Source organism: Cynocephalus volans, chromosome 11, assembly GCF_027409185.1.
Source record: "Cynocephalus volans isolate mCynVol1 chromosome 11, mCynVol1.pri, whole genome shotgun sequence".
Lineage (NCBI taxonomy): Eukaryota > Metazoa > Chordata > Mammalia > Dermoptera > Cynocephalidae > Cynocephalus > Cynocephalus volans.
Window position 1 is genome coordinate 45,270,655 of NC_084470.1, and position 26,065 is coordinate 45,296,719.

General features: G+C 36.5%; 1 protein-coding gene and 1 non-coding gene across 3 annotated transcripts in view; both read right to left on the reverse strand.

Annotated features, from left to right (window-relative positions):
• The window catches only part of UBP1 (upstream binding protein 1), a 51,815-nt gene that overhangs the window by 11,527 nt on the left and 14,223 nt on the right, over nt 1–26,065 (reverse strand). Inside the window, exons 3-10 of one of the 2 annotated variants that reach the window (XM_063114327.1) lie at nt 15,465–15,541; nt 10,049–10,154; nt 9,492–9,598; nt 7,665–7,817; nt 7,452–7,562; nt 6,901–7,008; nt 1,985–2,088; nt 66–120 (exon numbers count right to left, since the gene is read on the reverse strand). In XM_063114327.1, coding sequence (XP_062970397.1) covers nt 66–120; nt 1,985–2,088; nt 6,901–7,008; nt 7,452–7,562; nt 7,665–7,817; nt 9,492–9,598; nt 10,049–10,154; nt 15,465–15,541 — 821 coding nt within the window. The remainder of the gene's footprint in view (nt 1–65; nt 121–1,984; nt 2,089–6,900; nt 7,009–7,451; nt 7,563–7,664; nt 7,818–9,491; nt 9,599–10,048; nt 10,155–15,464; nt 15,542–26,065) is intronic. The other variant, XM_063114328.1, reaches the window with a different exon arrangement.
• On the reverse strand, nt 15,806–15,879 carry TRNAT-GGU (transfer RNA threonine (anticodon GGU)). Its single transcript has one exon. It is a non-coding gene; the product is annotated as a tRNA-Thr (tRNA).

A 26,065-nucleotide genomic window follows, 5' to 3' on the forward strand; every position in this document is an offset into this window, starting at 1 on the left:
CCTTGTCAGAAACTTAAAAATGTAGGACACTGAAAGCATCTGATCATTTTAGTGAAGATACTTACTTCACCAGAGGCCTGTGAAACACCATCTCCGTGATGATTTGGGGAAGAAGAATTGCTGGGGAAAAAGGAAAAGGGAGGAAAAGATGGTTTTTAGGATTTTTTATTTATTTATTTATTTATTTATTTTTTATTTATTTATTTTTTAAAGATGACCGGTAAGGGGATCTTAACCCTTGACTTGGTGTTGGCAGCACCACGCTCAGCCAGTGAGCGAACTGGCCATCCGTATATGGGATCCGAACCCGGGGCCTTGGTGTTATCAGCACCGCATTCTCCCGAGTGAGCCACGGGCCGGCCCCTTTTTTTTTTTTTTTTTTAATCAAGACATTAAAGGCTATTAAACTAGACAAATGTAAAATAAGGCAATACTGTGGGAGAGAGCTATATAGGTTTACAACAAGAATGCAGGAACGATAGGTTAAGGTGTGAATATGACGAGATTAAGACACAGAAGACTGTCTTCTCCATCTGTTCTAGTAAGAAATTCAAGTTATGTAAAACAAAAGGGTTCTGCCAATCTCCAGGGTTGTCAAGAAAATCAGGGCTACTCATTCATTTTAGTTAGGAAAAAAAGATGAGAAGTCAAGTAAGATAAATACCTGAATATAACTGGAAAAAAATCTACCTTAAGAAAACAATGAGTTACAAGAAATGGTATAATGATCCTAAGCAGTGCTGGCCAGTTAGCTCATTTGGTTAGCGTCAAGTAAAAAAAAGGTCATGGTCCCCATGCCAGCCAGCTGACAAAAAAAATGATCCTAAGCAAATATAAAATGGTACTCCTTTAATACATATATCCACGATTAAAGAGTAAAATTCAAGAGAACAAAAGAAACTAACTAGTATTACTTCCCCAGCGTTTCTCAGGTAAAATGAAAAACAACTCCATAGGGAATGTGGCCATCTTCCTGGCTCCCCCACTGACTCCTTTCTTAGCACCTACACCTCAGTTACTTAGGTTTAAGATGTGGCTAGTTTACATCCTTCTTCACCCACTAAAACTTAAGCTTTTTCAGACAAGGTTTGTCTGTTTGGTCACATATATCACAGCACCTAAAACAGTTCTGGGAACACAGTGGGCTCTCAGGAAATATCCAGTCAACTAGTGAGGACATGAATTCACAGCTCATCTGTCAAGTCATAATCATTTTCTAAGATGACTCAGAGAGGACTGACTAGGAAACTAGAAGAGCCCTCCTACACAGTAACATGCTGGTCCTCTAGTCTCTCCCCTATGTTTCTCAATCCAAGAGTATTTTTCTACTCTTAAAAGCATAATAACCTACATGAAAACAAGCTGCCTCATCAGTTTATCCATCTCCTCAGGGGAAAAGCATATTTTTGCATCTCATCAGACCTTGTCAGCATGACCAGAGCATTAAAAAAGAGAAACTCTTCCTTTGTGGTCTTAGCTTTCATAATTTTCCTCCTCAACAAGGAATCTGCTGTTCTGAACTACTCTGCATTAGTTCTTCAGCGAAGCCCCCAGGAATGCAAGGTTCCTGCATGGCACCCCTGCATCTTCAGGGTGGGAAAAGAAACAGGGCAGAAAATAATCTTAACATATGCAAGTCTTAGTTTCACCTTAACAACTCACTCAGTCCTTCTCTCTTTACCTATAACCCATTAATGTTGCCTTTAGTCTCACAAAGACTGTATCTTGACTATATCTTGAAAATGCCCCCTCGTCTACAATTACCACAGTTGTGAATGTGTGAAGCATGGAGGGCTAGGAGAAAAGAGGCTGTTAGGCAAAAAAAAGACAATGACTGTCCTCCAACATTGAGGTACAAGCTATTTCCCATTACTACTATACACTTCAGATATACAAAAAAGAGGTTGCTATAAAGGAAGAGGAAGGGAAATGAAGGAGCATGAGATCAGTCAGCCGCAAGCACACAGTTATACATGTCAGATACCTGTCTGGGACACTGCAAGTGCTCTGCTGTGGGGAGGTGAAAGTGGGCGCTGGGGAAGGGCTGTTATTCACATAGGCTGTGGGGGTATCAGGCCACGGAGAACACTAAGGATAGAAACAGAAATAAATTAATGATACGTTTTTAAAATATGTGGAAGAAATATTTTTGTAATTCACTGTCTAGTCTGGCCAAATGCAGGATTACAAAACACAAGACACTTGATGCTCATCAAGCAACCTCACAGACACATGTCAAATTTACTTCCGTGTGGCAAAGAAAAATTTTACCTGCTGTGTGCAGCTAGACACTGATTAATCTTACAGAAGACCTGAAGTGATGACAGCAGCAAAAATTTATAAAGGCATTAAATATACACTTAAGTATAATTTACTTTCAAGGACGTCCACCTCCCTCTTTACCAGTATCCTCTATCAGTTCCCCAACAGGCACCTATCAAAGTTTACAAATAGGAGACAAGAGAGGATTCATAAGCAACATCTGATACCACATGGTGACCTGGACAGTGGCTCTGTCCTACCTAGTTCTCCTTTGGCCCCCTTCCCCAAGGAGCAGCCTTGCCAGTACCCATCTGCTTCTTTGATATCTCTTAAGATTAACTGTACTCAAAGTAAGGCTAGACATGCCAAGTAACAAAATACATCAACTGTATATGGTACTGCCTCTATCTATCTAAATGTTTATTTATATTTCCTGGAAGGGATATATATGATGAACTTAAATATTTTTCAGCCCTAGGCAAAATTCTGACGAGAGATAAAGGTACAGAGACACACTGACTATTATTACAACTAGGAGAGCTGAAGAAGCCAAAGACAAAAGCATGCTAAGCAGGCCATGGTAGTCTTCAACCCTGAGGAATGAAGGTAATCCATTTCACTCCACAGATATTCTTTCTAAAACTAATCAGCCTGAGGATGCCTTCAGTTTCAAGGGTCCCTTTTCATAATCACCCTTCTCCCGTTTTACAGAAGAAAGGCATCATATCTAACCACAGCCCTGGGGTACAAGACTCTCCCAGAGCCAAGCAAAAGATATTAGGAAAGATACTGAGAAAGTTTTTCTGTAAGTTAGGTGGTTTTCAATTCTTTACTTTTAAAATAATTCGGGAGCGGGCTGAGCCCGTGGCGCACTCGGTAGCGTGCTGCGCTAGCAGCGCGGCGACGCTCCCGCCGTGGGTTCGGATCCTATATAGGTAATGGCCGGTGCACTCACTGGCTGAATGCCGGTCACGAAAAAGACAAAAAATAAAATAAAATAAAATAAAAAATAATAATTCGGGAGGGCCTACTGTTACAGCTGACATAAACTTAAATAATCTACCATATCATACAAAAAGACAGACTACTGGGATTTTTGGCAGATGACTCAAAAGGAGTTCCAAGACCTGAATGACACAGCACTAAAAGAAAAATCCTCTAAACAAAGTTTCTCATATCTACAAAAAAAAATCTAGAACTAATGTTCAATCCCTTCTCATCATTCAAGATGCATTCCCAATACCATTTCTTTTATTTTTAATAATTATTGATCGAAATTGGTATTATTTGTTGTTTCGACAAATTGGTACTGAGAATCATAGCATTTCTCAACTGAGTTAAGAGCCTATGGTCACAGGAAATTTTAGAAATTAAATTTCAAAGATTTAAGGTTGTAAAGATTCAAAGGTTGTAAAGAATTAGAATGATAATTAAAAGTTTTGCAGGCATAAAAGTATAACAAATTAGGATATAATTTAAGGGTAGTAGAATAGAAACATGAGAGAAGAAGAAAGAATAGAGTAGAACTGTGGATTTAACTAAAGAGCATCATGAACTTTTTAAATAATACTGTGTCAAATTGCTATGGCATTTAGATCCCACAGAATGCACTTCAAAGCATAATGTAATAATTTTATCTTAAATTATAAATACAGATATTCACCATGCCAGAAGACTGCCTCCTTAGCAACTATTTAAATTTATGATGAAAACTTTCAGATGTCAACTTGAAAATGTATAAGGGAGTATATATCCTTTTTAAAAATTCTTTTGAGTGGTAAAGTGTCAAGATCACTAGTGTGAAGGAGATAAGAAACTGTAAAGCACTCTGAGGGCAGAGACCAAGTCTCACCAATGATTACAGGGACTTAAAATCCATGTCTGACACCCATCAGACATGGGTATCCATAAGGATACATCTAAGTATCCATAGCAAGGATACAAAGAAAATAAAATAGAAATCTCAGAATCTTAACATTCTTTACAACTACCCCAATTATGTATCCTTTCAAAAACAGGGAAAATGACTGCAGACTTATTGTTTCAACTATTATCAATCTAATGTGTGCTGGACAGCTTTGCTAAACGTATTGCATGGCATACCAATTTCACTATATATGACATTTTATACAGTGCCCATTCTTTTAAAACTCGGGCATTTGTTTTTCTTTCCATCCTACAGAGTATGAACTCCTCGGCTTATGCAGTTTGAGGAACCCAAGACCCTGTGAGCTGGCTAGCAAATCTAATCACTTATGGGTGTCAGATGCTTGCTGTCACCTCCATTACCTAGAAGATTTTCCTGCTACGCCATCCTCCCCAGATACAAAATATTACAACACAGCATGACACACACATCAAAATATCAAGTCTCGCCAAATTTGCTTTGGTAATTACAGCCAGCTGTCTGAGGAATGAAGCCATCAAAAGCTTCAAGTCAGTATGGCAGAATAAGGTAGAGACACCAAGTTTACTGAAACTCCATAAACATACCTATTTCACATTTACACATTTAGCAGTAGCATAGTGTTGTTAAAAGTAAGCAATGGTGGTACCTATGTTCCTGAAGACAGCCTGTAAATCATAAAGGTTCTAGCAATATCTGGCCTGGAATCACATAGTTAGGGTATCAGTGCATTGTGAACACAGTCGCTTCCCAAGTAGATTAAAGAATGATGACCCATTTTTGGCTGTAGGAACTGGCAGCCCTGATTTGAACCAATCAAATAAAGCTCAGAGGCAAAGACCAACAGATACACTAAGGGTTCTATTGTGCAGCATCTCCTGGGAACCAAGAGTAGTGACTATTCAGTGTGGGACCATTTCATACAGAACCTTTTAGACTTTAACAGTAAGTCCTGGATATCCCCTCTGACTGAAAACCAAATGTAATTATATGAAAATTGTAAGAAATGTTGGCATTTGAAGAAATATATGAAATGCTGTGGACTTTCTTATTTAAGGGATTAATCTGCATCTTGCTTTTTAAAAATAGGTTTCTAAGATGAGCTCTAACCACTCCTAGAAGCATCTTAACTAAATCAAATGCAACCATGGTAGCAAGCAACACACTAGGAAGATGTGAAATCCCAGGCCAGTGAACTGCTGACGTTTTACATACTGTAGACTTGAGTTAAGAATCATTAAGAATTTACCAACAACTTGCCCATCTGCAGATTAGCTCTGGGCTATAAATTAGTTAAAAGGATTTATAATAGGAAGAAAAAATGATTTGAGTTACCAGGATCCCTCCAAAGAAGTTCACTAAGAACCATCTGTGTGGGTCTTCGCTGGGAAATCAGAAGAGGATAAAAACATAAAATTGGAGGAGTGGGCATTTTGAGGAAGGTGTATACAGTTGTTCCAACAACCTTTGATTTGAATCAAAAAAGCCCAGTTAAAGAAAATACAACATGGTACTCCATGTGGCACTAGGATGAGTACATTTTCAGTTTCACTACATAGAGAAGCATTTAAAACATTTTTACTCAATGCATTAATTTAGTAATGAGGTTCTTGTGAGAGTGCTTGTGTGAGTGACTTTAAAAATCTACAGTTAATCACAGAAATACATATAAGTGAAAAATCCATTTTTGGCACCTTAATAGTGGAAACACTGCAATGATGAATAGGATAGCCATTAATACATATGATGACACTTATTTTTAAGAATTCTTTATATTTACTGTGGGTATATAGCTGATCTAAGTTTGCATAACAGGATAATCCTTTGTGGACTATTTTTTTTTTTTTTCCCTGTGACCGGCGCTCAGCCAGGGAGTGCACCGGTCATTCTTATATAGGATCCGAACCCGCGGCGGGAGCGTCGCCGCGCTGCTAGCGCAGCACACTACCGAGTGCGCCACGGGCTCAGCCCCTTTGTGGACTATTAGATGAAGAATTGCGTCATAAAATAAAGGTTTAGTGTACTTAACCTGACAAAGCTGATCTTCAACCAAAAGCCCCGTGACTGCATGTTGGAGAAATATAGGCCTAAGTGTAGCAAGGGGAACTATTTTGGCCTGAAGCATTAAGTCACAATGCAGGTGTAAAGAGGAAACACTAACACAGTCAAAGATTTTTTCTACAAGTGCTGCCAAATAGGCTTTTAAAAGCACAGACAGACACACAGTATTATATTATAGGTAGGGAAATGCTACCTAAAATATTGCACATGTTAATGTCAAGCTTGCTGCCATCATTTCTATAACTATCCATGGAATTTTCTTATGTATACCCATGAGAAAGCAAAACCTTTTTAAATTACACAAAAATGATAAATATTTCACAAAAAATAATTTCATTTAATTTCAGTGCTCTTGAAAGGAGGTGTGTGTAAAGGAGAGGGAGTGAGGGAGGAAAGGAGACAGGGAGGGAACACATATCTCTGTCTTTTTTTCCCTTCAAAACCACCCAATATGGTCAACATTGTTTTTGCTTTGTTTTAAAGTGTTAGATTTAGGAAATTTTTCTCAGTGAGGAACAAACAGAAAGCAGGACGTCTAAACAAAAGCAAATTAAATCAAGACATGGACATCAAAAACAATTTTGGCTTTACTTTTCGGTGGAAAGTTGGTCCTATATCTAACACTGCACAAGGTTTCTTGCACAATGAAAAGAGAAGCAGAAGTCCCTTACACTGCCTCGCTTTGCCAGAGAATCACCGTAGTCTGCTGGCAAAGTCCGCTTGCTGGACTTTTTCTGCTCATGTTCAACTGCATCTTCAATTATAGGCTCAAGCCTCATCTGGACAAACACCAAAGATTGGGATCAATGTCTTTTCATTATACAAAGAAAGATCTAATACCCTGTTTCATGTCTCTGCAGTCCAATTAAACAAATGTATGACTAACAGGATTCAAAGTTAAAGAAAATGCAAAACCCCAGCAGTGACAAAAGTCAGACATTCTAGGCCCCAACTTAATCTCTTGCCAACTTCAAAGTTTTTAAGGTCTGTTTTTAAGACCTGATTGGGATTTCAGCATCTTCACTCAAGATCCCACCCAGGAAACTAATCTATTAAAAGCCCAAAATTTAAATAAAATATTTCCCCCACAAATTTCACAAAGATATCATCTCAATCTACCACCCAATCTTTCCCAACCCCTTTGTAATGAAATTCATCTTAGAGACAGTGCTAATATGCAAACCTCTGCTTCTCTTCCAAAATAAACACTGCTCCACATTACCTCTGTGAGGATTGTTGTATCATAAGACGGCTGATACTTTTCTTTTTCATGAGCTGTTCTCTTCTCCATTTTCTCTCGGTCAGTTTTTTGTTTCCTGTCTGCACCTTTAGGCTTAAAAACAAAGTGGATTATTTCATCCATCAGGCTTCAGACAAACAGCTTTACAAGCAAAACTGGGCCTTAACTTTTGCAAGCCTAGTTTCCATCTCTTACCTTAAAAACTTTGATTTGGCAACTAGCTGAGTGTAGATGATCCGTATATTCCCCATTTTCATTCTGTTTAAAGGTGTCAACCTGAATCCTAAAAGGCACTCCCTTTTCACCTCCGTGCTTCCGTGGAGTAAATTCTGTGCTGATGCAGTGTACCTATAAAACAATTCAAGCTGAAACAGATTTGAGGTACCTTCCACTGATTGCCTTTCTACTTTGTTCCCTCTTGGACATCCTGCCACCACTGCAAATGCAAGATCATTTAAAACAAACTCCCACATGTTGGTCAAATTACCTCTCATGAATTTCCTTAATTATTTTTAATACATAGCTTTCCTTTCATAAATCCAACTGAGTCTTTCTTGACTTTCTGAGAATAAGCTCTTCCCCCTTACAATACCTCTCTTCTAATGTAGGACTTGCTCCAATCAAGGGCATGATAGTATTGCTTCTTATGTATGTCACCTACCTCCTCCCCCGACTATGTGCTGCTCTCAGACCTAAACCCTGCTCAATCCACAGCAATCACCACCTCATCAGTCAGAGCTTCTGTTATTTGCCCTCTACTGACATTACCCCTACTCTAGCCAGTCAATCATCTTGCTGTTGTTCCCACACACACCAATTTGTGATATTTTGCCTGGGGAACTTCCAAGGACCAGAAGGCCCTGACTCGTCCTACCTGTACCTTTCTAAATCTCTGGTCGACCCTTCAAAGTCCATTCAGGATTCTAGGGGTGGTGGGGGGGTGCAATACTCATCTTCTACCAGTTCTACCATCTCTTCTCATACCAACACAGATAACAGCCTTCGGGTGCCATACAGAGTCAGTAGCAAGACCTTGGTCAGATCTGACTATTACACATCCCCTCTTCTAATGACTTGGTGTTAAAGCTGATCTCTGTAATATGATGGCACAGAGATATTTAAGGCCAGGTCTTAGATCACTTTCATTTACTACGTAACTAGTTTACCCTGTTAGACAAAGACAAGCAGCAAAAGAAGATATTCAACTAATATGAACCATGTCCCCAGTGATTATTAACTGATGAGAAATAATATTTGAAAGACCACCAAAATGTAAAATAATGGTTCTTTACAGTTCCTGCAAATGATAGCCTACTTAGGCTGGTCAGCACTTAAGTGGTTTTCCTTTTCTATATTACCTACTCAGTAGTTTAAATTCCACCACTTACAAATTTGAACACACTATTAAAATTACTGTTGATTTTTTTAACATAAAGTAATATTACATTTATTTTCTTTAATTCATCTCTTAGAGACATACAGTGAGTATTTATGGATGAAATGATACATCTGGGATTTGCTTTAAAGTATTCCAATAATAACTAAAAAAAGGAGAAACTACTAATAACTGTTGAAGTCAGGTGATGGATACATGGAGAATTCATTATTATTATTTTCCTTATTTGTGGGGATTTGAAAATTTCAATATTAGAATATTTTTTAAATAAACCTAGAAAGAATTTTGAAACCTCAATCATATCCCTTTAAATGGTAGCTTTTGTTCAGGAGAAATATATCTCATACGAAAATAGAAGTTTTGATTATTGTGACTACCAGTGGTAAAAAAATAACATTTGAATAATGCTTTACATATCACAGAATGTCCTCATATATGTTAGTCTATAATATGACAGATTTAGATTAAACACAAATTAACAGTGTATGCAAAAAAGAAAAAGACATTGCAAGACAGTTTACAAATAAGCATTTAAAGAAAATGATATCATGTGTCAAGAATTCAATCCCACCACAGCCTTCTAAATGACTAGGTTAGTATGCTTCTAATAATGTAAAACTCCAAACCTGAATGAAAGCAGATGTGCGTTTTGCAGGGTCCCACAGAAATTCAACTGCATTCAACTGGCTTGGATTTGTTCTTGTGTCAATTATTCCCACAGACATTGGAATATCTATATTTTAAAAAGAAGTTACATAAAAGCTCATCCACTTTTTTAAATGATTAAAAAACTTTCAACTTACTATATTATGTTTTAATGAAATAATTATGTCCATGTTGAACTTATTCTTTCAATGTTCTCCATGGTCAACTTTGTCAACATTAAAATCCACCTAACAGGTATCATAGTTTCTCTTACCATGGTTTGTATTTCATTTTATTAAGAATATGATGAATGATGCCAATTGACAATTAAATGGTTTCAAAATCATTAAATTCTTGGTTCATTAGTTTAGCACCAAAATGCTAGGTCACTTTATAACTATAAAACTACTCTAAAGGTACACAGGATCCACCAACATCAAAACATTCTCCATATATTAATTACATGTGGCACAAACACATTAACAGGCATAGCTAAAAAATGCCCTCATCTCCACGGTCTTTTAATCATCACCTGTACCTAAATCGAGAAGTCTGTCTCCTGGGCGATTCCACTTCCAGCCTTCAAGTTGCTGATGCTCTGTATATTGCAGCCGTCTGTCATGGAATACAACCCTAATGATGCTCTACGGAATAAGTAGGGAAAATGAGTACTGTTAAACTGCTCCAACTAAAATGCAGAAGTGTTTTCACTTATTATGCATTAATCTATAGTAGAAGAGCACACAAAAACATATTCTGCTTTAAATATTCTGTACGTGAACTTTCTCCTCTTGGATACCTGGGATATGGTACATTGTTTGGTGCAAAAAATTATAACTCAAACATAAAAAACACAAATAAAATGGTTACTTACATATATATTTTATAAAAAATTTTTATATTGCAATTCAAAATTAAGATCCATGCCCATAAAATTAGTGAGCAAGAATTACATCTCTACGTAGACAATGCCAGGTGCACACAGGAATTATTAAAATAAAAAGGTAGTATAAACAGAGACAGAGAAATCCAGGCAGAATGATAAAACTTTGTTAATTTATAATAATAGTTAATAATTGAGTTTCTTTATAAAGACAGTTATTTTTCAGCCAACAGGCAAAAAACAAAAACAAAAACCTGCTCAATCCTCCCAAAGGAGAACCTAAATGCAAAACTGATTCTCAATTACTTAACCTGCAAGTGAGATTTTCTGAGGTAAGCAAGGGAAAAAAGAAAAAAAAAAAAATCACAGATAAATTTTACCCAAACCCTCAAATTCCTAGGGAAGGCTTTTTAACTCTGCTCCACAAACTCTACGCCAGTTGCTGCTCTCCACCCATGCCTCCTTCACCTCCCATAGGTTTGGGTACCAACTACTGTTTCATTCCAGGAATAGGATAACGGGTCATCAAAACGCAGATATCAAAATGCAGACACCAAAATTGCACTAATTCATGTTTCTGACATTTTTATAAATAACTTTCTGAGACTATAATATAATAATTATATTTTCCTAGATTCTCTGCTGGTTTAAATAGGAAATCATTTGTAAGCAATACATAAATACTACCTTAGTACCCTGCTTCCCCTATCTCTCAAACATTATCCAAAACATAGCTGGTAAATATTTTGAAGAAAACCATATAGAAGTAGCAAGTTTCTCCTTTGAGATAGTTAAAAAAAAAAAAAAAAGCCAAATCAGTAGTTAAGACCAATGTGGGAGTAGTCTGTAGGGCTTGGTTGCCACTCTGATCCATGCCCATCCTTCCCACCTGTACCACATCTGTAGGCCCTGCCCAGGCAAGCCACCAGCACCCACTTCACTACACCACCTGCCAGCAGCAAAGCCCTCACTCAGTGATGGCATGTGGGCTGGTGGTGTCCCCTCGGACACCAATGACAGTGGTTCCCATTTGCTAACCAGTTGATCTCTCAGAAGAAAGCGCAGCGCAGAAAATGTCATGATTTCAATTCTTCCATATTCAGGAAGAACCAGACTAAATCCACAGATTCAGATAAAAACAGTATAAAAACATAGGTATTAGACTTAAGAGCTTTACTAAGCCCCATTCCAGAAGGTCAGACTAAGATAACACAGTATGAAAGATGAAAGGAGAACCAAAGTTAACAAGTTGCAAGATATAAAAGAAAACTGTGCAAATGAAACTAATAGAGAGAAAATCATTATCTGGAAGTTTTGACTAAAAGGAGACTTATTACACCTACAGAACTAGGAGTAGACGAAGGGGCCTTAACAAAAGACAAAAACAGAACAAGCAGAGAAAGCACATCTCTGAATATACTTGTATTCAGCACATTCAAGAAGTTCCAAAAGCACTTTTGATAACCCATCATTTGAACCCCAAGATTCCTCCAAAATATGAATAACTGAAGATCATAGGGCCAGTAAATAAAACTCTAGAAGGTTGCAGTATATTTCAGAGCTCCTCTAGCTGGAAAAGGATATGATTTACAAGAAATTCATTCTGTAGTCCTTGGTAGCAACAGATGGTAGCTCTTAATCCTAGGCAAGCTCTCAGTTTATAAACTGGATGTATTCCGGCACATCCAAAAATCAGACATGTGTCTTATCAAATGGAAAATGAACCCAATGCAAAACCTTTTAAAAATTAACCCTTTTCAATAAGTGGGCTAAATATTTACTGATACTGACACTTGCAAATAAGTAAAATAGGTTAGGTAAAATATGCTAGCGTAATCAGCAAAACATTCCTTGCATTGATAGCTCGATGGCTTCTCTACTGTCAATACAGTAGTCTACCCTTACCCAAAGTTTCACTTTCTGCAGTCTGAAAACAAATTTTTTTTTTTTTTTTTTTTTTTTTGTTGCTGGCTGGTACAGGGATCTGAACCCTTGACCCTGGTGTTATCAGCACCACACTCTAACCAAGTGAGCTAACCAGCCAGCCTCTGATCTGAAAATATTAAATGGAAAATTCCAGACATAAACAATTCATAAGTTTTAAACTGCATGCAGTTCTATGCAGTGTGATGAAATCTCTCACTGTCCCTCTCTGTCCTAACCAGGATGTAAATCACCCCTTTGTCCAGGGTATCCAAGCTGTATATGCTATATGCCCATTAGTCATCAACATCATCATGGCTTGTTATCCAGGATCACTCGAAGCAGATGATCCTCTCCTGACATATTGTCAGAAGGTTAATAGTAGCCTTATACTATGGCATTTATCACACTTCATCTCATCACTAGGCACATTATCTTCTCATACTATCACAAGAAAAAGTGTGAGTACAGTATAATAAGATATTCTGAGAGAGACCACATTCACTTAACTTTTATTACAATATATTGTTATAATTGTTCTATTTTATTAAAGGTTATTGTTGTTAATCTCTTACTGTATCTATCATAGGCATGTATGTATAGGAAAAAAACAGAACATACAAGGTCTGGGACTACCTGTGGTTTCAGGCATCCAGTGAGGGTCTTGGAATGTATCCCCCATGGAGAGGGGGACTACTGTAGTTCATTTTCTCATGATTATCATTTTTGCCTTAATTTCTTATCTTTGTGTATTAAATGTTTTTACATGTTTTAATTTGGAAGTAAATCCAAGGCAATTGACCTTAAAGCAGGCATGCAACAATTTAATTGATGAATATTGTCATTCCAGGTCAATATGACAGGTATTTTAACTAGCTTGCCAAAAGTATTTTAAAAATTATGTCTCACCTGTCAGACTAGTTATTTCTAAATCTTACCACCTATTCAGGAACTACCGTAAAAAGTCAGCTTGTCTTCACTGAGAAATGACAACAACTGCTTCAGAAATGACTTTCTTCAGTGCTTTGACAAAAACTTAAGTTTGGCATTTGGTCTAGATGACAAAGTTAGTTATATTTGCCTCAGAATGCTGAATGGTCATGAATGATGAACTGAGTTAAAATTACAAATTAGTAAATTCTATAATCCAGCACACACACACAACGCACAAGGGGGAACTGATGAAAGAAACCGGCAAATTGTTGGTAACTGTTCATGTTGGCAGGAGAACTTATCATGAGACCTCATAACAGATACGGATGTATTTATCACATACCACCACATGACAGATATATGTGGATTTATCCTACCATTCTAACTTCTGAGTATGTTTATATTTTACCAAAACAAGAGGTTAAAAAAATTGTTCTAGCATTTTTAGATACAGTTTTAAAGACCGCTGTACAGGGCCCATTGATCCCTGTTCAATTTTATTGCAGAATCTACAATTAAAACAATTTTTCAATCCCTTCACAGTGATACATTTTTTAAAAAAACACAGCATCTTATGGTCATCAAATGTAACTTTCACAGTGACAGAAGAGTATACTCACATCTTCCCTTTAAAAAAAAAAAAACTACTACTTGGTTGAATTTTAACTAGCGTTATACAATTGGCAGATGTGCCTGCCCAGAGGTGACCTTGGGAGCAACAAGCCACATGACCAGAGGATGCATAGAGAATCTCCAACGTTTCTAAGCTTCCTAGACACTAGAACTTGAGTGCTATTAGTTTGGCTCCTTGATAAAACTGTGAGTATTTGTCATAAGAGTGAAGCAGAGTATAGCCAATCCAAGTAGGACTTGCTCATTGTGAACAATGATGATGACTTCTTTAAACAGTGGGTCCAATCAGTATTTGCTACAGGCCAGAATGCCAATAAAAGGAGAAAGAAATAGACAATGTGACTCACCCTGGATGGGAATGACCAACCCCACTGATTGGGCATATAAGACAGACCCAAAGAGCAGATAATAACTGTGGGAATGGGTAAATAACCTTCTTCCTCTGTTCCAAGTATGTCAGAAACTTCAGGAGTCAGAAGGAGAAATCTGAGAGCTCACTCCATGTTTGCAAGATGATAATCTAGTGACAACCAGATCCCCTATCTTTCCCTCATAGGGAAAAGAAAGATCCAAGTTCAACCGTCTACAGAATTGGGACTTCCTGCCCCAGGAGTAAGAAAAGTACTAAAATACTGCAAAGGCTCTCATCTCAGGCTTCCAAGTGCTGGGCAACTGGCTTTCCCAAACACACCAAATTAGTTAGAGCATCAAATTCAGACAGCCTGTCACCAAGCAACCCGAGCATCCATTCCCCACCCCCAAGGCTGCCTTTCCCATGTTCACCCCTAAAAAGGCAGATCCACAGAGTGGAGGGTCTTCCCAATGGAACGCCTCTCAATATTGATGGCCCAGTAACACCTGGGCCCTGACATGCCACTCTGCGGGAACACAGAAGGATCAGTAGAACTCATGCCTGCTTGTTGCTTGCTCACACTAGGCCACATGAAGTTTTGCCTCTCCCCAATGAAGCTTCTTCCATAAACCTTGCCCTGTAACACTGGGGAATTTATAATGAGCTGTGGTGCATGATAGGTAGAGGCTAGACGGACCCACCTTGCATGACATGAAGTGGGAAGGAATGATTCTCAAGATATAACCTAAAAGGAACATGTTGGCTGGTCAATGGCTATGCCTCCTACACCTGGAATGACTGACTTCATCCATATACATCAGTAGAGTGAACAGAGATTTCAAATTCTATTTAGTGAAACTTTAAGATGTAAAATAACAGGAGTTTTAAAAGTTTTATATTAATACTTAAATTCTCCCCCACATTATCTTTTAAAGAGAAGCTTATGGTTTTTTATTGTGGTGCTGGGGTTTTTTCCCCCATAACTGCAACTAACTCTTCTATTGGTCCCTGGTTTCCAAGGGTCTTCCAAATTTACTTCATCCAATATCTGCTATAATTCCCATTTTACAGATGAGTAAACAAAATGGAGCTCAAAAACTTAAAAGTTTTAATATAGTCATTACTTCTTGAAGTGAAATTAAATACTTTTTTAAAAAAAACTCATAGCAAAACTGCTACTTTATTCAATTATTACAATATCTGTTAGGAATTAAAATAGATCACCCTTACCTTTACCAATTTTCCACTAGTTTCAGGCATATCTCCCATTTTCCGATTATCCAACATCCGAATTTCATAGGACTGACCTATTTAAAGAAATTGTTTATGAAAAACAATCCATATAAAGAACATCGCTCTGTGGAACATAATTCAGCCTTCTCTCAGAACATACAATTACCCAATGTTAATTTGTTAATTTGCTACAGAAGCCAATTCAAGTTGATCTTTCTCTTCCCAGCAAATCACACCATCCTTTCCTTATTACACTATTACAGAAGAGTAAAAAGTTTCTCTATCAATTTATTTTTATCTACCACTCTCTTACACTAAATTTTTTTTTTTCTGGTTGCTGGCTGGTACAGGGATTGAACCCTGGACCTTGGTGTTACCAGCACCATGCTCTGACCAAATGAGCTAACCAGCCAGGCCCTAACAACTAAATTTTTTACTATGCATGCATGCATTACTTGAGACTAATTTTTTTATAATAGCTTCTTTGAGATATAATTTATATACCACAAAATTCACCCTTTTAAAATGTATAATTCATTTGTTTTTAGTATATTCAGAGTTGTGCAGCCATTACCACTAACCATTTTCAGAACCTTTTCATCATTCTAAAAGACACCCTATATCCATTAGCTTTCACTCTCCATCCTCCCCTTCCCAAAGCCCCAGGCAACCACTATTCTACTTTCTATCTCTATAGATTTGTTTATGCTGGACATTTCATATAAAGAGAATCATACAATATGTGGGGTTTTTTTTTTACTTAGCATAATGTTTTTGAGGTCCATCCATATTGTAGCATGTATCTGTACTTCATTCCTTTTTATTGCCAAATATTATTCCATTGCACAAACATACCAAATTTTATTTATCCATTCATGAACTGACGGACATTTGGGTTGTTTCCACTTTTTGGCTGCAATGAATGATACCATGAACATTTGTGTTCATAGTTTTTGTATGGACTAAGGCCACTTTTTAATCCTGGCGCCTTCCCTGCCATGTCCAATAAATCCAAATCACATTTCCCCACTGCTCAATAAGTGTCCATAGAAAAACACAAATAGACATCCACACACCAATCTAGATAATTAAGAAAATAAACTGCAAAAAATTAATTTTGGTGGATTTGGAACACATTATTATTTCTGGATTAGCTGTTATTAAATAATAAAAAAGACAGTATAATTTGGCATGCAGAAAATCACTTAAAGTTAAAGAATGCTTCTAGTACCACATGAACTTTCTTGAAACTCTTTATAATGTAACTATCAATATCTTATCCACACTGCCCTGGAACTTATAGAAAAATACACAAAGGGTTCTGGATCACAGGGTCAAAATTCAACAAAAGGTTAAACTACTAATTTGCTCCAAGCTTGATAAGGGAAAACAATTATATTTAGTATGTTACTAAGGAATATCCTTAAATTCATTCAACAGATTGAGAGAGATTAACACTAAAAAACGTCTTTATGGCCAGAGACATTTTTAAAGAATTAAACCAAGATACAGATTGGAAGAAGATATTTGCAGCACAGCATACTTAACAATGGATCCGAATTCAGAAAACATTAAGAAATAATTTTTAAAATAAAGCATATAGATAGTTTTGAAAAATACACTACTGTACATTTTTTAAAAATTATACTCAACCCTGTAGAATTCAGGAAATAAAAATTAAAAGGTTTGTGCTGATTATCAGATAGAAGAAACGTTTAATCAAAAATCAAGTGGGAAAGAATGGGGGAGAAATAAGTTCATATAATGTGAAGAAAATAAACTGAGAGACTTTTCTAAAAGGCAATTTGGATGCACCCGTCAACAAGTTAAATACCCTTTGACTCAAGGATTCTGACTGGTCTGAATGATGAAGACAAATGAAAAAATGCAAGAGGGAGAATATTTGCAACTCACATTACACACACAAAGGGCTAATCTCCCTAATACATAAAGAGCTCCTACAAAATTGCTAACAAATGTCCAACATCCCTAGAGGAAAAAATAAGCAAATGAAATGAACATGTGTTTCACAAAAGAAGGAAATGCCAACAGTTCTTAAACATATTAAAAGACATTCAACTTCCACAGAAATGTAAATTAAAACCACACTGAAATCATTTTTCACCTATCAGATTAGCATAAATCCCTTGGTGTGAGTAGGCAAGGCTTAATAAGGAAAAGTCACTCTCATATACTGACAGTAGGAGTAGAGATAGTAAAATGTGGTCACCCTCTGGAGATATTTTGAAGGTACAGCCCAAGTGTTTTTCTGCTGTATTAGATGTAAAGTGTGAGAAAGAGGAGTTGAGAATTACTCCAGACTTTTGGTCAAGAAACTGAAGAACAGCTGCCATTTTCTGTCATGATAAAGACAGCAAGCAGCAGACTTTAGGGAGAAAATCAAGAGTTCAACTGAATATATTAAGTCTGACATATCTGTAGACATCCAAATTGATAATCAAGGTGATTTACAAGTCTGGAGCTAGGGAGAAAGAGATCCTGCCTGGAGATATTAGTAGGGGAATTTTCAGGGTAAACTGTTAGGTTTAAAGACAGGATCACCTAAGAAATGACTATGGATAAAAAGAGGGCCAAAGCACTTCCCTGGCATGATGAGATTAACCCAAAGAAAAGCAGCCAACGAGTGAGAGGTAGATGAAGTGCACAGTGTCCTAAAAGCTCCTTCATTCGGCTGCTAAGGAAGGAGGGAAAACTTGTCTCTCTGGCAATATCTATAACCCTCAGAAACTCAAAATTCCCAAGACAGAAAAAAAAAAAAATCAAATAAAGGAAGAAATATCAATGTTCCTATCTTCTTTTGTATTATTTTTCCTAGTCAATCTAAGAAGTATACTTCCATACGCAATGCAAAGTTCGATCCATTTCCATAAAAAGATCTCAAGACTTATTGATCCTACTACTAAAGCACTCTAAAATTCTTATTCTTCTAAAATCAAAAGTAGGTTTTGTGTTTTTTTTTTTTTAAAGGCTCTGTAACACTTACTATTCTTCAAATGGTTTCCCTATTGGAAACTATATATTCTTCAATGCTAACACCCATTGAATGAAAAAACAGACTTTTAGGTTTAATTTCTCCTTCTATTAATCCCCCATCCATAATTCTTTTAGTAACACAGCTTACTGAAACACTAGTCTAGGTTCTAACTGAAATATAAAGGAAGTTCCACTCTATATGCAGTATAAAGTTAACATAGTCAAATACTAATACTCTATGAGATGCTAGTCCTTTTAGTTTTATCTCTTGAATTTACTTTCATGTTTTGACTTTTTGCCCACTTTTTGGCTTACAAATGCAAAAGCACTACCACAGTTGAAAATATAACTGTTGTGAGTTCATGTTCTCACCCACCTTTGAATACATAAACTGGCTTCCTCAAACGGACTCCAGAGCAACATGGAACCCAAGATGTGACAGCCCCTGCTTGGCTAAGTTCAAAGCTTCAGAAACCTTATTCCTAAGATCCTAACAGAATTTTAATCTAGTAACAAAAACCACAGCTGATCAGAAGGAAATAAACTATAGTGTGAAATGAAACTAACCAAAAAAATTTATCTTCTTTTCTGAATTTTTAATCCAATAAACATGCTATTTCCTAGCGCCTAAGACCTGTTTGAAAAGTAGCTAACGCTGGTTAATTAACATCCTCAGTAGAGTATTCTGCAAGTATAATTCGGCCTCCAAATGAACAGGTACTTTGGGAAAAACTAAGAGAAGAGGTTCTTTTTACTTGAAAAGTTGAGTACTGATCCAGCAGTAGCAATGAGCCAATCTGGAATACAGCAATGAGTTAAGATCAGAAGTTTCACTCACATCATGAGGTGTGGAAGCATCAAAGACTGAGCCCCATAGACAAGGGGCAGCTTATTCCAGCCAGAGCCCTGCTCAAAGGGAGAGCCAGCTATGTGTACTCCACCCTCTAGTGGCTCCATGTTGGGACTATTGTTTTTATTCCACAAACCAGAGACTTAACACCTCTTTTATGGACAGGCTTAACTAGGCAAACACAAATAACGTTTTTAAACTCTGTACTCTTATGGTTCAAAAATAATAACAAAAATAACACTCAAAGGCATCAACACAACTAAGAAAACTTGTTCCAATTTCTACTTGACAAAGTTAAGACTACACAGAATTTTCTCTTTTATTTTCTTTACACTGTTACACAGTGGCGAATATTCTTCAGTAGTTGTCCAAGAGGCAGAAGGTGAGCAATGAGTCAAAGGGGAGGCTCCTAGCAGTGATGAAGTCACCGCCAAAGAATGGTATTCATGGGCCGAGCCGGTGGCGTGGCGCACTCGGGAGCGCTGGGAGCGTGGCAACGCTCCTGCCGAGGGTTCGGATCCTATATAGGAATGGCCGGTGCACTCACTGGCTGAGTGCCAGTCACGAAAAAGACAAAAAAAAAAAAAAAGAATGGTATTCAGCCCTCAACTACATGCCAACCCTCCTCTGAGGAAATCCATCTGAAAAAGGTGGTGTTGAGGGGAAGCCCACATAGTTGCCTGAATATTCAAAGTAAGAAAAAATTAAAGTGTGGTCCAGAGACCAGCAGCAGCATCACCTAAAACCTTGTCATAAATGCATTCTGGGCCCAGCCCCAGACCTACCAAATCAAAAACTCTATGGGCCCAGCAATCATGGTTTGACAAGCCTTCCAGGTGATTCTGATGCATGCTAAATTTAGAGAACCACTGCTCTATGGAAAGCTACAAATATCCAGTCAGTCAATACTCTTTCCACCTTCTCCTGGGAACAACTTTATACTCAAAACACTCTTAGTAAAATGATAAGAATTAGCAATCTTTTCTCAGCAGTTCAACAAATGCTACAGGATATATTATGATAAATACTACCCTAAAGTGCCATACCAAATAGAAAAAAGGCCTTGTTTAGAGTGGTAGATTACACATTTGCATCATTTTGTATAGGGTTTATTTAATACAATGTTATATGAGCCACTGCACAATATTATAGGTTATGAGATTTCAAAGTCCTTTTTAAAGTTCAAATTATTTCACTGTCTATGTTAAAGTTAAAAACTAAGTCAATATAAAGCTGTTTAAAGTAAATTGCACTGATTCCTTTACAAGTAATCAAAATTCATTTAATCGTCATTCACTTATTTGACAAGATTCCAAATCTTTCAACAGTCTAGGATAGCTCTAGCTCCATTACTATATACATGCTCCACAAATATATTTATGTTGACATATACTCATTACATATGTATGTGTACAGTACATATATTCAAAAATAAGTATAGGCACACACTATTTATACATACATACATATACACACACAGAACAAGGGCTCAGAGTTCATAAGACGTTCATTTAAAGAACTAGTTTTGACAGGGCCCTCATAGATAAGCTAAGAGGCAGCACTGTAAGATGCAGTGTTTTTGTCTAAAAGCTTAAGAGTAAGTGATGGCCACCCCATGGATACACACAACAGTGGCACATCCTGCACCACTTTGGAGGCCATCCACCTAGTTCATGTTTGCCTTGGTTGCTGTGTTAGTTTCCTATTGCTGTTATAACAAATTTCTACAAACTTAGTGGCTTAAAAGAACACAAACTTACTATCATACAGTTCTGGAGTACAGAAGTCCAAATGCATCTAACCAGGTTAAAACCAAGCTGTCAGCACACCTACATTCCTTCTGGAGGTTCTTGGGGGGAATCCATTTGCTTGCCTTTTCCAGCTTCTAGAGGCTGCCTACATCTTTGCCCTTTCTTCCATCTTCAAAGCCAGGTACATGTAGTAGCACCTTCGAATCTCTCTCTGACTCCTGACTCTCCTACCTCCCTTTTAAACTGTTAGAAACCCTTGTGATTTCACTAGATACAGGATAATTCCCACATCTCAACAGCCTTAATTTAATCACATCTGCAAAGTTTCTTTGCCACATATGGTAACATATTCACAGATCCTGGAGATGAGGACATAGACATCTTTGGGGAGCCATTATTCTGCTATCACATTTGCTGAGCAATGCAAAAATGCTATTTCTAAAGCTCAAAGATTATAATCACACTTTATCCAACAGACCTAGTGGAATACCTAAGTCATTACACAGGTACCTATCTAGTCTCAAGGTTGTGTTTTAACCATTTCTAAAAATTGATCATCTAGCTTCTTGGTCTAAAACCTTTGTCTTCTAGTACAATCAGAAATCATTAAAGCTATTTAACTTATAAATAATAGTAATAGGAGCAAAGGCACATGTACTTCTTATGCACTGGCCAGCTTAAAAGTACATTACATACATTAACTCAGTTTAATTCTCAACTACCCCCCTAAACTAGCAAGCGGTAGAATGCAAGCTAAACACAGGCAGCTGGCTCCAGAGACTCTGCTGTTGAGAGTACTTGCTGCTGACCTCTACCTCGCACATCCTACTATGCACAGAAAAGACGCATTTAAGTTGATAAACCTCAGTCAAGCACTTTGGTTATCAAGGTTTTTCCTTTCTAAATTTTAGTTTACTTCTAGTTACTGGTTACTGAAACAAGTTGAAACATTTAAATACAACACAAAGGTATTTGCATATATGTATAAGAATACCCAATGTGCAACAGAAGGACATATATACTGGGGAATCCTATATCTTAGGCAATTAAGTTTGACAGCTTCTACCAGGAATTACTTTAGAGACAAAGTTAAATTTCAAAATTTCATCCTCTAGTGACAAGGCCATTAAATTCACAACTACACTTAGGCATATAATTCACTCATCACATGAACAAGTAAGTTTACTGGAATAAATTCAATGAAATATTAACTACACAACATTTTAGTTATACCAAGACATGATATTAACTATACAACATTTTAGTTATAACAAGACATTTAGTTATACCAAGACATGATTTATATATAAAACATGATTGGAACCATCTTCGATGTTTAAAAATGGTTACTGGGCTGGCTGGTTAGCTCACTTGGTTGGAGTATGGTGCTGATAACACCAAGGTCAAGGGTCCAAACCTCTTTACCAGCCAGCCGCCAAAAAAACAAAAGTTATAATTCAGCAGCTACCTCAGGGGAACAGAGCTAGATAACTGGGAGACAGGAGAAGAGTACTTTTTATTGCATATACTTTCATATCTTTTAAATTGTGAACCATGAATATAACTCATCTCTTTAAAGTATTAAATTTAAAATGGTGACAATTAACTAAAAACTTAGAAAGCATTGAAACTATTCTAGTGAAGAGACTTGGTGGTTAAGAAAATGAGATTTGGAAGTAGAAAACTCTGGGATTAAATCAATATCCATAAAAAAAAGCAAGGTCAATAACCTAAATAAATAACTGCAGGAAAAAATTACTCCCTCAAAGGCTTTAATATCATCATAAAATGGGGATAACACTTTCATGAACTGTCACCTATTATTTCCAAGCAGTAAGGAAAAAAGTGACTGCTTAATTTCCCCCTCAATTATTACAATGAATGCAGATAAACTTACATATGTAACCTTAAAATGAAATAAAACTTGTGCTAATGATCATTTCACATGCCGTATCTAATCCCTTCTCATGAAATTGCCATATGCTTTTCTGATAAACAAGGTAACATTCCCATTATAAATTATTGTCACTGGTGGAGCTGTCGAGTTCATTTGATTTAAGAAAATTAACTCATGAGTATTAAAACTAAATAACAGTATGATTTTTAAAAACAGAAACAGAAAACAGTAAATTATGTTAATACTTAATAGTCACCATCAAAGCTGATGCAAAGATACTGCTCTACTAAAAATATTACTGAGGTATACTTTGCAAGAACTTTCCATAGTAATGTCTCTTCAGCTAAAAATGTATTCATGGAATTTTACTGGAATTCCTGGATAAAATTAATCAAGCCCATTCAATCCTGTTTCCATAATCAGTCACTTTTAAATATTACTTTGCAAGGGCTGGCCCGTGGCTCACTTGGGAGATTGTGGTGTTGATAACACCAAGGCCACAGGTTCGGATCCCTATATAGGGAAGGCAGTTAGCTCACTTGGGAGAGCGTGGTGCTGACAACACCAAGTCAAGGGTTAAGATCCCCTTACTGGTCGGTCATCTTTTAAAAAAAAAAAATAAATTTAAAAATAAATAAATATTATTTTGCACATCTATGCCTGTTTCTCTTTACACTAAATATTGTAGGAAAGGCTTTTGTAAAAATCAAAACACAAATGCGCTATTGAGAATGCTTCCTTTTGAAAAGAAAGCCCAATGAATTGAAGATACTTTGCTAAGTCTGGATCTTTATTTGCCTTATCAGTTTAAATTAGCAAGTTTCTATTATGTAATAGACAAATAGGTGGGGTCAAAGATACTCCACAGTGTCTCGATCAGGACCAAACCCCATCTGCATCTAGAAAAAGCTATGGATCCTCTCCTTAGAAAAACACACATTTATAAAAAATTTGAAAACAATTTTAAGGGATTCACAGAAAATCTTGCTTTAGAACCTTTGGTCAAAGTGGTAAATGCGAGGATATGGTCTGTGAAAGCTATGTACACTGTAATATGTATATTTGATACTCATATAAGTATTGTTGCAAGTTATATAATATATTGAAAGTTATAATTTATTTTAAAAAGATATCTGAAAGAATTCCTTTATAATTACTCAAATGCATTTTTAATGATTATTCAAATATGCTGTTTTAAAATACTTTTCTTAAAAGACAGTGGGAAATTAAGAGACAATTTAACACAATTCTACAACCAAGAAAATAGTCATCATTAATACTGCAATGAGCACAGTCAAATGCAAAAAATAATCCACACTTATGTTGATTAAATTCAAGTGGGGCATCACCTGAGAGAGGGACACAAGGGAGCCTTCCAGGGTGCTGGAAATATTAGATATAGGTAGTAGTTTCAAAGGAATATATAAAAATTCATTGAGCTATACATTTAAGATTTGTGCACACTGTTGCATATATTTCAAAAATTTTTTTTTTAAATCTAAGCTTCCCATATTGACATTGAGCAGTTAATTACCTGCTCTAACTCTCAGTTTAATCTGTAAAACGGATTAATAAAACCTCTCGTAAGGTTATTGTGGGAACTGAATAAGGTAACACATATAAAGGATCTAGTACCATGCTTCGTAAATGGTAAGCACTCAATGTTGGTCTACTATATCCCCATTATATATGGTGGACTGCAACTTTTATTAATGTGAAATATCTTTAACCAATTTAATAATAACAATGATAAATTATGAACATCCCCCAAGCCATAAGACACACATCCTACATGTTTCTTTAAATAGGGCTGTATGTGTGGGTATGAGTATGGATGTGTGTGTGTAGTCATTCACTCCATGGTATGTATGTAGTAGAACTTATTCAACTATTCCCCAAGTAAGGGAAATTCAGATTTCCTTTTTTGTCATTAGAAATAAAATTATAATGAATATATTTGCCCCTACATCATTTCTTTTGAGATTTTTATGTCTAAAACAGAATACCAAATAAATTCTTAAGGTTCTTCCAAATATGAAACTTAAGTCTCAATTAACTGAATGCCTACCCAAACAAATACTGTTAATAAACGTTAAAAATAAAGTGAGGTTATTGTCATAGGTGCTACAGATAGGAGAATTACCTGAAGCAAAATCTCATAGACTCTAAACTTACAGATCACATGACTCTTAGCAGTAGATAAAAAGAAAAAAAGAAAAAGAAACTTACATATCAGAAATGTTATTCTTCCACATTTCAGAATATTAAGCACAAGTAAATAGCCTAAATTTGTAGCTCTTTCCAAAAGTTCAAAGAATTAAAGATTCTTTTTAATGAAAGAAAAATAATCACAATGAACTCTTAAGTAAACAGATATAATTCTAATTTTGTTGGAAGAAAATGTATTCATACGTACATACAAGGAAATATACCAAAAATGTTAATTATAATTTTCAGCTTTATCCCTTTTCACGTTTTCCAGTTTTTCTACAATAAGCATGTACTATTTTTATAACAATTAAAATATTCAAAATGTTAGGGAAGGCCCGTGGCTCATTTGGGAGAGTGTGGTGCTGATAACACCAAGGCCACAGGTTCGGATCCCTATATAGGGAAGGCGGTTAGCTCACTTGGAAGAGCGTGGTGCTGACAACACCAAGTCAAGGGTTAAGATCCCCTTACTGATCATCTTTAAAAAAAAAAAAAAAAAAAAATTCAAAATGTTTTAAAAAATAAGAATTCAAATGCTTTCAGTACATGTATCCAACAAATTAATTCCTGTATAACAAAGCACGTTTGTTTACAATGTCAAGTCACATCAGCCTGTGCCCAAAGTGCTAAGAGCACCTCAAAAAAATCCCTTATATTTTCCAAAGGTAAATTCTACCTCCACATCTCTAATTTCCATCCTGCCCACTCTCACTTCATATCACCAAAACTTAACACCCTGACATAAAGTATAGACAAGATATAAGTAGATAAAATTTGACACAGTTTATTTAGCCACAGACTTCATCTTGGTGCAGCTTAAGTCTATTTCCAGCACAAACCTGCTTCATGTTCAAGACACAGGTTCCTTGCTAGCTGGCCTTCTCTTTCATTCTCA